Source organism: Marmota monax, unplaced genomic scaffold (assembly GCF_021218885.2).
Source record: "Marmota monax isolate L192 unplaced genomic scaffold, Marmota_monax_Labrador192_F-V1.1 WCK01_AAM20220418_F8-fsc00064, whole genome shotgun sequence".
In the NCBI taxonomy this organism is placed as follows: Eukaryota; Metazoa; Chordata; class Mammalia; order Rodentia; family Sciuridae; genus Marmota; species Marmota monax.
In genome coordinates, this window is record NW_026694542.1 from 1 (window position 1) to 12,876 (window position 12,876).

At 38.6% G+C, this 12,876-nt stretch overlaps 1 protein-coding gene across 3 annotated transcripts in view; it reads left to right on the plus strand.

Moving 5' to 3' along the window:
* The first annotated feature begins 42 nt into the window (after positions 1 to 42).
* Positions 43 to 12,876, plus strand: part of Tex14 (testis expressed 14, intercellular bridge forming factor) — a 29,227-nt gene continuing 16,393 nt past the window's right edge. For 2 of the 3 annotated variants that reach the window (XM_046420521.2, XM_046420520.2), the window contains exons 1-8: positions 44 to 605; positions 2,088 to 2,188; positions 3,330 to 3,449; positions 5,161 to 5,227; positions 6,714 to 6,795; positions 9,717 to 9,779; positions 10,898 to 11,025; positions 11,629 to 11,834. In XM_046420521.2, coding sequence (XP_046276477.1) covers positions 338 to 605; positions 2,088 to 2,188; positions 3,330 to 3,449; positions 5,161 to 5,227; positions 6,714 to 6,795; positions 9,717 to 9,779; positions 10,898 to 11,025; positions 11,629 to 11,834 — 1,035 coding nt within the window. In that variant the 5' untranslated portion in view covers positions 44 to 337. Of the gene's footprint in view, positions 606 to 2,087; positions 2,189 to 3,329; positions 3,450 to 5,160; positions 5,228 to 6,713; positions 6,796 to 9,716; positions 9,780 to 10,897; positions 11,026 to 11,628; positions 11,835 to 12,876 lie in introns of all 3 variants that reach the window. The other variant, XM_046420519.2, reaches the window with a different exon arrangement.

Consider the following 12,876-nt stretch of genomic DNA (forward strand, 5'->3'; position numbering starts at 1 on the left):
TTTCATTAATTACTATGGGCTGGGAATTTCAGATGTCATTTTTCTTGTTAAATTAGTAGGAGAGTCCATCTACAAGTTTTCTGTTGCCATCTACTCTGGAATTCAACAACAAGGGTGTTGTTTAGGCTAACCAACTGAAATTCTCTTCCCTTGCTCTGTCATTTGTTTTCCCTTTAAGCCAAACAGGGCAAGAGAAGATAATAACTGTAAAAAGGCAATCATTATTACAATATGAGCTATAGTAGTATTATACATTAAAGATGAAGGCTTTTATTTACAATGTTCATAGTGATGTTTTAAATACTGCTTTCTTTTGTGCCCAGTGGAAGTGAAAGAAATGGCAGAGAAAGTAGCTACTGGGCAGCTCACAGTACCTCCTTGGCATCCTCAAAGTAGTTTGACTTTGAACAGTGAAGCTGAAAATCAGCCTGCTCCTTTGATGCAGCCCCCTGTTAAGGGCCCTCAAAACATGGACTGGAAGCAAGTTGTAGTGTATCACAGGGAAAATGATGAGACAGGAGGAAATGTCAAATTTGGAAAAATGGACAGTAGTGGCTGTGACAGTGACAAGCACGGCAAACAGCCTGAGCCTCAAAGATTCACCAGTAAGTTTGGTTGGGGGAATTGTGTTAGGTGAACTCTATCAAGTTATCTGCTCTCAGAAATAAGTAAACCTGGCATATTTCCTTTGATTCATACTCTTTCCTTTCTTACCTTTCTGGGAAACTTGAATTCCAAAGAAAAGCAGCAGACCCCTTATACCGCACTGTGCTTCACACAAAGCTATCCAGAGATTCATAAGTTGTTGTTTTTTTTTTTGTACCAGGGATCCCCAGACCGTTTTATTTTTGAGACAAGGTTTCACTAAGTTGCTTAGGGCCTCACTAAGTTGCTGTGGCTGGCCTTTAACTGCCTCAGTCTTCTAAGCCTCTGGGATTAGAGGCGTGAGCCGCTGAGCCTGGTTCTTAAGATTTTCTATTACTGAAACAAGATTCCTTTGTCCAAAGGAAGTAAAATTATCTTCATTTACTGACTCTGGTCCTGGAGGTAATCTAGCAAGTAACTGAACCTTCGTTACCTGAGGGAGGAGGTGGACCACGGCTTCCTACTGCTCATTTCTTTGCTTTTTTGGGGGGAGGGTACTGGGGATTGAACCCAGAGGTGCTACACTGAGCTACATTCCCAGCTCTTTTTATTTTTATTTTTTTATTTTGAGATGGTCTTGCTGAGTTGCGTAGGGCCTTGCTAAATTGCTGAGACTGGCTTTGAACCTTCTATTTCCTGCCTCAACCTCCCAAATTGCCAGGATTACAGGTGTGTGCTATTATGCCCAGCCTTTGTCTTTTATTCTAAGCTAGAAATAAATCCAGAGGAACCTAGCAATAAGCGACATTTACTGTCATTAGTTAATAGATTTACAGGTTAAAAATGATAACTGTATTTCCACCTGGTAATCTGCTTACAATCAGGACATGGGATATTATGTCACAGTTGTGAGTTAAAAACACCTGAAATTACCATCGCCGGACACAGTGGCACATACGTGTAATTCCAGCAGTTCGGGAGACTGAGGCAGGAGGATTGCAAGTTTGAGACCAGCCTCAGCAATGTAGCGAGGCCCTAAAGCGACTTAGGGAGATCTTATCTGAAAATTTTAAAAGAGTCAGGGATGTAGCTCAGTAATAAAGTGCCCCTGGGCTCAATCCCCAGTACTGATAGATATAGATAGATAGATAAGGCTTGATTTTATGTGTGTGTGTGTATCTTTTTTTTCTTTTTTTTTCACAGTGCTGGGGGTTGAACCCAGGACCTCATATTGCTAGGCAAGCACTGTACACTGAGCCACATCCTTAGTCCCAAGTATCACTCTTGAATGGTTGGGCAAAAGGTTGGATAATCCAGGGCTGCATTTTTTGGGCCAGGCTAAACTAACAGTGTCTGCTCTCTACAACAAAGCTAACATATGGGATGTGGACACCCTTGGCAGAATACTTGTGTGTCTCTTCTTTCACACTATCTTTTATCCCTTTAATGTTATCTGAATATCACTACATGACCATGACCTTGATTGTGAATATAATCATTAGGTATCAGGCACCTGTCCCCCAGAAAAAATGAGCAGCCAGAGCATAGTGAATCCTTTCAAGCAAGTTCTGATGCATCTGTGGCAGTTGAGAAATCCTACAGTGTAAGTAATATGGTCTGGAGAACCAAGTTGAGCCCAAGGACCTAATATAGAAGAGCAAAGTTGTCATTACATATTATGACACCAAAATAATATCTATAGAAGTTAGAGATAGAGGGGCTGGGGATATAACTCAATTGGTAGAATGCTTGCCTCGCATGCACAAGGCCCTGAGTTCAATCCCCAGTACCACAAAAAAAAATTAGACTATACAGGGCCATGACTGTTTATAGAATATAGAGAGCAATTGATAATGACACAAATAAAAAATACAGTAGTGATAAAATGTAAAGTCTTTTGAAGAATCCGGTACAGCATTGTATTTAATCATATTGTACAGAGCACTCAGGATAATTTGTTCTTTCTCTCATGTGAGGACTGGAAGGGCATGCTACATTGAGCTGAACAAGCAGGTCAAGGAAGGAGCCTCCCTTTAGTATGGGAGAGACTAGGCTTATCTGAGAAATTTCAACGTGACAACTATTAAGTGTACTAGGAGGGAAAGGGTGCAGCAAAAGCAGTGTCCAAGGAAATAAGTCACAAAATGTCTGCAAAGAGATGTCTGAAGGTAGGGAAAAGAAAGTTGACTGATGCTGTGGTAGTCAGGGCTTCAATGTAGCAAAATAAGCAGAAAAAGGAAGGGTAGAATGGATATGCTCTGTACTTTTTAATATTTAGATTTTATTTTTTATTATTGAGATTGCATTGTTGTTCCAAAAGTCATGCTCATTCTCTTGCCTCTAAACTGTAATACCTGAAGGACTTCCAAGTACTAAGGAGCCTCAGTCTCCTCATGTGTACCATGATGCCAACATGCAGACCATTTCTGTGCCTTTGCGGGATCAGGGTGTTTAAATTCGATCTCCAGCTTGAGTTGTCAAAGAGTTTTGAGCAGTGTTTCCCTAATCTGCACCCATTCTGCATATTAGATGCTGAGACTCAGGAATATTGTTCTTCCATACTTACTCCCAGCAGTTCATAGCCACCTTAACCCACCACAAAGGCAGGCAGAGCACTCAAGTTAAGTGCATGAGCTGACTGCTGGGTAGTTTTAGATGACATTTTTTTAACACTGTGTTTTGCTGTAAAGACATTTGCTTATAATAAATAGCGACTTAAAAGTGATTTCCTGTATTATTAATAGGACCAATCTGTGCAATCAACTTGTTCACCAGAATCTTCTGAGGACATAACAGATGAATTTTTAACTCCAGAATATGAGTATTTTTACTCCTCTACTGTTCAAGAAAACTTAGCTCTAGAGGTAAAAATCACATTCAGTATGTTTTCAAGTTTTTCTTTTGCTTTGTTCCTTTTAAATCATTTTTATTGGGTTGGGGTTGTAGCTCAGTGGTAGAGTGCTTGCCTAGCACGTGTAGGCCCTGGGTTCGATTCTCAGCACTGCATATAAATAAATAAGGACTATTGACAACTAAAAAATCTTTTTTAAAAAAATAGATCATTTTAATTAAGAAAACTAGTTTACACATAGACGTATCCAATGCCCACTTACTAGTGTTTGCATACATGATTTTAAAATTTTGAAAAATAAGAGTTTTTAAAATGAAAGGTCATATGCAATTTCTCCCCCAAATTAAGGTATCTGCATCTGTACAGCACTTTGTACTTTTTTCTAAATACTTTCTTTCATTCATGGTGTCTGATTCATGTGTTTTTTCTGTGGGGAAAAGAACAAAGTTGTCATTCTTCTCTACGAAGAACTGGTGGCTTGCAGATGTAAGTAATTAAATCCAGTTTGCCAAGCTTTAGTGGCAGGAGAACCAGGACAGAAGGAAGCATTCAGCAAAAAACATGAGACTGTTCAGTACTCAGGTTTTCTTGGGAGTCTACTAGCTTTTGCATGAACCTGCTTGTACAGAGTATTTTCACATGTAAAATGAAATTAATTGGATTCTTTTATTACTTATATGATTTCTTCCCCATCTCTCCCCAATCTCTGCTACTGTTTTGGAAAATCTTTTTATCAGTATGAAAGGTGGGGTGGAGGAAAGGAAAGTCACAGCATTTGACTGACAAGAAGAATTCAGAATGCATCAAAAGTATAATTATTACATGGGCTGGGGTTGTAGCTCAGTGGTAGAGTGCTTGCTTAGCATGTGTGAGGCACTGGGTTCGATTCTTAGCATAACATAAATAAATAAACTAAAGGTCCATTGACAACAATAACAACAACATTTTAGAAAGTATGATTATTACTTGTTTCCACTTCTGAAAACCCGGAACAGTTTTCCCTTATTAACAATCCTTTAAGTATTCTTTATTTAACTGTGCATAGACTGAAATATTAATAAATCTTTAGTAAAAATATTTTTAAAACATACACACTCATGTAGGATACACATAGCACACATACATGTCCTCTCTTCTAATTTGTTGGGAGATTGGAATGAGCAGGAGAGAGGGATATAAATAAAGTCACAAAATTCCTCTTCACGATAGGAGATGGAGGGATGGCTTGTTGCTGAGAGAAATACCATAAATAAATAATATCTGTGAAGCAGGTTTGTTCTTTTTGTTTGTTTGTTTGTTTGACATATCATATTCCACACTTTGATTCAAGTGGGTTATGAACTCCCACCTTCACCCCATACACAGATTGCAGAATCACATCAGTTACACATCCATTGATTTACATATTGCCATACTAGTGTCTTGTGCTCCGCTGCCTTTCCCATCCTCCACCCTCCGACAGGTTTGTTCTTTTCCTATAAAAGATGTAGGGACTTTAGGATCAAGAGGGCTATGGTAAAGCACTTGCCTACCATGTGTAAGGGCTTGAGTGCCACAAAAGAAAAAGAAAAAGAAATCAAAGTCAGAAAGAACAGTATGCTCTGCCCAATGGAACTCTTACCCAGCTTCAATAATTTTCAATAATTTTTCAGTTCCTTCTGAAATTTTTTATATTTATGCCTCAATTGAATCTTCTTTCTTTACTCTTCTTTTATTCTTTGTAGACCTCAAGTCCCATAGAAAAGGACTTTGAAGAAATACAAGGTGCCTTTGCCCAACCTCCAGTCTGTGGTAAGCCCTAGGGCAGATTCATTTGATAGCCATTGGCCTTTGCTTTCTTTTGGATCATGGATATGTAGAGCTGGAAGTGACCTTAGAGATAACTTCATCAAGACCATTTTGCAGATGAAGAAAACAAGGCACAGTGATCTCCCCTTATTAGATTGACTCCTCTGCTCCTCACCAGCCTAATGATATATATATATATAATCAATACTATTTGTACGATACTAGGGATTGAGCCCAGGGCCTTCCACATGGTAGGCAAGCACTGCACCACAGAGGCACATCCCCAGCTCCACATGATAGGTTCTAAACTATTGTTCTGCCATCAATTTTTTTCTGCGTAACCTTGAACAAGCCACTTCATCCCAGGGCCCCACTCTCCCCTAGTATAAAGGAGAGGGGGTCAGACTTTTAAAAAATCTCTTCGGTTCTAGTTGTGCTTATTAGGAAATATTTTTTAAAAGTTTATGCTATCTACGTGTTTATCATTTTAAGAGAGTCACAGGAAGCTGGACACAGTGGTACATGCCTATAGTCCCAGCAACTTGAAGACTGAGGTAGGAGAATTGCAAGTTTGCAATTTAGCAAGACTCTGTCTCAAAAAATAAAAAGGACTAGGCATGCAGCTCAGAGGTAAAGCTCCCCTGGATTCCATCCCAAGTACAAAAGGTGGGGGGGGATGTTGAAGGAAGAAGAACCCCAATGTTTCTCTACTGGTGAGTGTTTTAGAGCTTCTTGGTATCTATCTGCTAAAAGTGGGATTATTCTGGTATGCATTCCTAGTGCCTACCAGATCACCTGCCCCTAAGGAGTAGGATAGGTATGGGGAGTTTGAAGCATTTGGAATCAGGGCAGGCTGCTCTGTATGCCCCCATCTTCATAAACTAGAATAGTTAATACTGGTAAGGAAAATGGATACTACTTCTATTTGCCTAGATATCTGGAAAGCATTTTCCAGAGAATTGGGGAGGAATAACTTCAGACACTTGATGCTAAGGAAAACAAGACAGTCAAACTAGCTCCTCATATTCAAGACCCCACTCTCTGCCCCCTCACTTTAGAGGATATTTGATGGCTAAGAGGCACAGTTAACTCTCTGGGAATGCCCATGTAATATTTTCTGTTTGGTAGCTTTAGTGAACAAACCATTCTTGGTTTCACCGCCCCCTGGTGTCCATTGACTGGAACTGGGTCAGTTAGCATTCTTGAAAAGACAAACAACATTTGTCTCTAGAAATAACTGTGTGGTTATAACTGAAAGGCCAGTAAATAGCTTAATTGTATTCTGAGTGTCAGAATATAGTTCTCCCCTCTGATCAAGGAAAATAAACTTTCAGAGCAAAAAACCTTCTATACAACATTCAATTCAAACCCAAATAGGGAAGTACTTTTCTATGCAGATTATTTTTCATTCTAGACTAGATCAAGGAAAATTCTAGAAAATGAAGATAATAATCTGTATTAGTAAAAATACATTTCTTTATTCTTTAAGGTAAGGAAATATTCCAAATGAGAAAAATCCTTGGAAGGAATGCTGAGATTTTGACCAGGCCTCAGTTCCAAACTATACAAAGGTATGGACTATTGTATCTTATACAAACATATGGGCATTGTGTCTTATTCAGTTTCATACTCAGAAGCAATGTTAATGTTGAGAAAGCCACATACTTATGCATTCATTACTTGTTTTCAAATGTGTTTTCCCCTATCTTACAAATATTAATTTTGAACACCTTAACTTTTTTAGGACTTGTTAAACAGAATTTAAGGGGTAGAAATCATTATCTGTATGCAGATCCTGACTCTGACATTCTATTCATGTGACCTTGGTAACATGTCCCTTCCCTCTTCTGTATCCTCATCTGTAAATAGGGATAAGAATGTTGACATCTGGGGTTGTAGTTCAGTGATAGAGCGCTTGCCTAGCACGTATGAGGTACTGGGTTTGATCCTCAGCACCATATAAAAATAAATAAATGAAGGTATTGTGTCCATCTACAAAAAAATAAAATAATAAAATAAAGAATGTTGAAATTGGAATTAAAAGTAATTCTGTAACTTCTGAGCATCTGTCCTAGAGAAATGAAGACTTAGTGTTTACAATAAAACAATGTACCCAGGGCTGGGGTTGTGGCTCAGCAGAAGAGCACTGGCCTAGCATGTGCAAGGCCCTGGGTTCGATCCTTGGCACACATAAAAGTAAATAAATAAAATAAAGGTATTATGTCCAACTACAACTTAAAAATAAATATATAAAAAATGTACACAAATATTTATTGGAAAATGCATTTGTAAAAACTCCAAATCAGAAACCCACATGTCATCATCCTATGTATGATGAACCAGACTGTGGAACATCTATACCAAAGGGTACTACTCAGCATTAAAGAGGAATGAGCTATGGATACATGCAACACATGTATAAATCTCTCTCTCTCTTTTTTTTTTTTTTTTTTTAGAGAGAGAGTTTTAATATTTATTTTTTAGTTTTCAGAGGACACAACATCTTTGTTTGTATGTGGTGCTGAGGATCGAACCTGGGCCGCACACATGTCAGGCGAGCGCGCTACCGCTTGAGCCACATCCCCAGCCCACACATATATAAATCTGTAGAGAATTATGCTTACAGGAAGAAGATATCCCCAAAAGTTATTTATTGTTTCATTCCATTTACATAAAATTCTTGAAAATGTTAGAATTATTAAAAATAGTAGGGCGTGGTAGGTATGCCTGTAATCCCAGCAGCTCAGGAGGCTGAAGCACGAGGATTGTGAGTTCAAAGCCAGCTAAGCAACTCTGTAGGACCCTGTCTCTAAATAAAATACAAAATAGGGCCGTGGATGTGGCTCAGTGGTTGAATGCTTCTGAGTTCAATCTGTGTACCACCCCCCTCCCCACCACCTCCGCCAAAAAAAAAAAAAAAAAGATGTGGTGAGGGTGGGACAAAATTCAGAAAGTTTAAATATTTCTAAGTTCACATTTCTAATCATTCAGGATTGAGCAGATTATACTATATAAGACCCCTAAATTTTAGTGGTTTAAAACAACTGAAGTTTCTTTCTTTTGGGGGGAAGGGTACTAGATATTGAACCCAGTGGCACTTAATCACTAAGCCACATCCCCAGGCCCCCTTTTTTTAAAAATATTTTTTTTAGTCATTGATGGACCTTTATTTAATTTATTTGTATGTGGTGCTGAGAATTGAACCCAGGGCCTCACATGTGCCGGGGAAGCATTCTCAAACTGAGCCACAGCCCCCCATCCCTTTTTATTTTCTGTTTTGAGACAGGGTCTTATCTAGTGGCTTAGGGCCTCGATAAATTGTTGAGACTATCTTTGAATTTTATCTTCCTGCCTCAGCCTCCTAGCTGGCATTAAAGGTGTACACTACCAAGCCTGAAAAAAGTTTATTTCTTGTTCATGCTTCATATTCATGGCTCATAGGTTGTCCAGGGATGTTCTGAACTATATAACCTTTTATTAGGGATGTGGACTCGGGGAGGCGCCATCTTTGTGCATCCTTGATCACCAAGACAGGAAAAATGGAACCCGGTGAATTGTGCACAGACTTTTCAAGTCTCTGTCCAGAAGTAACTCATTACTTTCACTCATATTTCATTGGTTAAAACAAGTCTTATAATCATTTATGTAAATTAAGAGCCCCCAAATGTGCTGTTTCACTGTGTGCCTAGGAGGAGATACATTTTGGTGAACAGAATTAATAAAGTTAAAAAGTCAACCTAAAGGGGCTGGGGATGTGGCTCAAGTGGTAGCGCGCTCGCCTGGCATGCGTGCGGCCCGGGTTCAATCCTCAGCACCACATACAAACAAAGATGTTGTGTCCACCGAAAAATAAATAAATAAATATTTAAAAAAAAAAAAAAAAAAAAAAAAAAAAGTCAACCTAAAATCCACATTCTTTCCTTTATACCATTGGTCTTACAGGATTGTTGCAAAAATTAAAAATGTTAAAACATGGAAGAATTTAGCATGGGATCTGCTTATAGTTAGTGTTCAGTGAGTATAGAAATTGAATCTTAAATATTAGTTGAAATAGAAATGGGCCAAGTTCATCTTCAATATTTTCTTGCCATTTTTTGGCACAAGCCTCTCTTGACCTTTCTTGGTATTCTATAGCAGGAAGCTGTCTCATAGTTGCTAAATCTTCTTAGTTGTGCCCCTTGCTCCAACATTTACCTCCCTACAAAGTTCCTGTGCTCCATTGATTTTCTTAGGAATTTCCTCATTGTCATATTGAGTTATTGGTTGATTTCAGGACTGGGCTGACCCTTATAGAGTAGTCAATCTCTGAAGAAGAACTGAGGCCCAGACATATCAGAGAACTTGTAGCTAGTTAGAAGTAGAGCCAGAACCCACACTTTTCACTTCTAGCTTTGTGCCCTTTCTACTGTTTCTTACTGGGTCAATAAACTGGTCTCTTGTATTAACTTAGTGCATTTGGTTGACATTGATTTTCTTTCTTTATCCCTCACAGTACTGAAGGTAAACAAGAAGAGACATTAAAGGAATCACCAAAGGAACTGAAAGAGAAAGACATGTATGGCCACCAAAGAGTAGCCTAAGAATGCTTGTGTAAAGTATTGGTTTTATGGAAATAATATTTCCTTGTTGTAAGAATCTGCATGTTGGGCTGAGGTTGTAGCTCAGTGGTGGAGCACTTGCCTAGCATGTGTGAGGCACTGGGTTCAATTCTCAGCACCACATATAAATAAATAAAGATCCATAGACAACTAAAAAAAAAAAAAAAAAGAATATACATCTTTCAGTTTTTATGTGTGGATTTAATGTATGTTCCTTCATTTACCAGGAAACTGTTACTAAACTGATGATGTGGTTTATAATTAATAGCATCTTATAATCAAGGAAATATAGTGATGGTGATGATGGTAATAAAAGTTTATGTTTGTGATAGATTAAATCTGCCTTCCACATAAATATCCTTTTATCTATTTTTAGCTGCCAATATGTCTTTAAAGTTAGTATTTCTTTTTTAAGGTTTCTCTAATATTCTCTCTCCTCCTTTTCCTCATCTGGCTTCCTTTCCCTCTTCTCCTTTCTACTTCCCCTCACACTTCTCCCTCTTTGCCTTTCCCTTCTCCCTTTCCTTCTCCTTTTCCCCCCTCTCTTTCTTCCCGCCTCCTTCTCCTTATCCTCATCCTTATCTTCTTCCTCTTTCTTTTTATTTCTTCTCTTTTTCCTCCTCCTCTTCTCCCTGCATCTCCTCCTCCTTTTCTTTTTTCTTGTTTGACCCAGAGTCTTGTTTTGCTGCCCAGGCTGGTCTTGAACTCCTGGACTCTCAAGTACCTGAGACAGTAGGCACATGCCACTGTACCTGACTCTGACATTCTGTTTAAGACATTCTTTAATTCTGATCTATTGACAAAGATTTTTGTCAAGAATATACTTTAAAAATTCTTGTTGCTGGGTGTGGTGGTGCATGCCTGTAATCCCAGCAGCTTGGGAGGCTAAAACAGGAGGATCACAAGTTCAAAGTAAAATACAAAATAGGGCTAGGGAAGTGGCTCAGTGGTTGAGTGCCCCTGAGTTCAATCCCTGGTACCCCCCCCCCCAAAAAAAAAATTCTTGTCAAGAATATATTACTTGATTTTTCTAAACATCTTCTCAGAATTACTGTGTGTTCTCTTAATTCTTTAGATCATTGACAGATATTCAAGACCTGTCTAGTATCTCCTATGAACAAGATAGCTCTTTTAAGAAAGCCTCATGCAAGACACCCAAAATAAACCATGCACCTACTAGTGTCAGCACTCCACTTAGCCCAGGTAATCATGAACAGGGAGAAGTGTTTTGGGAAACGAACTCACAACCTCTGCCCATTAGCTCTGGGAAGTCAGGCCGGAGATCAGACCTGATGGCTGTTTTCTCCCAGACCAAAAGTATTTACTTAGGGCCAAAGCTGGAGGGAATAATCCCATGGGAGGCAAGGTAGTGGTGGTTGTAGTGGTGGTGGTGATGATTAAGAAGCTGTTACAGTAGTAGGGACATGCAAATGTAAGGTCTATTCTGTACTCTGAGCACTACTGAATTTAGTGTAGAAATTTGATTGTCTATAGAGTTTTCAATTTAAAACAAACAGTGCTTAAATATCTATAGTTCTTGAGTCCTACAACCATATACAGCCAGCATCAAATATATTTTCTTTAGTGTCCATATTTCCAGTATATTTGTGGTCTAATTTCCCTTTATTTTATTTTGATAGCCAGGTTTAAATATTCTCATTTTTTATAACTTGAGGAGCTAGGTCTCAGATTAGTGATTATTTCAGTTGTTAGCAACTTTGGGAAATCTGCATAGTTAAAGAATTTTGAGTGTTTCATTTGTAATGTAAAGAATTCAGACACTAACCACCTTTTTTTCTCCAATAGGGTCAATTTCTTCATCTGACAGTCAGTATAAAGACTGCCTAGAAAGTATCACACTTCAGGATCAAACAAGGTCTACCTCTTGCTGGAATAGCCAAGAATCTATTCGATTTTTTTCTGATAAATTTATAACCATTCGAGAAAAAGCAAAGAGCCTGGATTCTCTCCTTACTTCCTCTGACTCTCCTGCTCCAAAACTGATCAATCTGGTAAGTTTACCAATTCTGCTTTATACTCTCACAGGCTCATGCACTCACAGGATCAGCCCAAGGGGCTCAGAGATATGAAGGGCCAAGATTTTTCCAAATTAATTACACAGCAAGAAATAAGCTGGTTCTTCTCCAGGCTTCCCTGGGGCTCTTTGCCTAAATCTGTATTGTAGGAGGCTTATTTACTTTCTCTTTGATGCATCCATTGGTTACTTCCCTGAGAGTATTGATTGCTTTTCCTCTTCTCTGAACTCCTGAACTGATAATCTGCAGGAAAAACACTTAATTGTATCCTATCCTTTTTTGACCTCTTTTTTCCTCCTCTCTATCTCCCTAGTGTTTTTTTTTTAATATATATTATTTAGTTGTAAATGGATACAATATCCTTATTTTGTTTATTTGTTTTTATGTGGTGCTGAGGATCAAACCCAGTGCCTCACATGTATGAGGCAAGTGCTCTACCAATGAGCCACAATCCCAGCCCCATGTCTCTCTCATATTTTACGTGTATATTTTTTTTTGAGAAAACTACAGATTTCTTACTTCATACTGCTTACTAATAGTATCGTCTATGGACAGATTGATTATTTGCTTTGGCCCTCAATGAAAAAATTAATTGTCATCTTCTTTGGGCATTAGGCTCACAAAACATTTACTCAGATCTAAAGAAATGAACCAAGTACAGTGGTGCACATCTATAATCCCAGATATTTGGGAGGCTCAGGCAAGAGAATTGCAAGTTTGAGGCCAGCCTGAGTGAGTTGGTGAGACTCTGTCTCAAAAATAAAAAGGAATAGGCATATAGCTCAATAGTACAGCACTTGCCTATCATGCATAAGGCCTGTGTTCAATCCTTAGTACAGCTAAATAAATAAATAAAGGAGTTGGGAAATGGTAAGGAATTTACCCTTTTATTCAACAGACTGTTGACTAAATAGATTCTGAGTGCCAGGCATCATGTCAGACCCTCTTCCAGTCATCTAAGACATATACTTTTCTTCAGAGTTGCTCATTGTCTAGAGAGAAAGAGAGGCCTAATGTA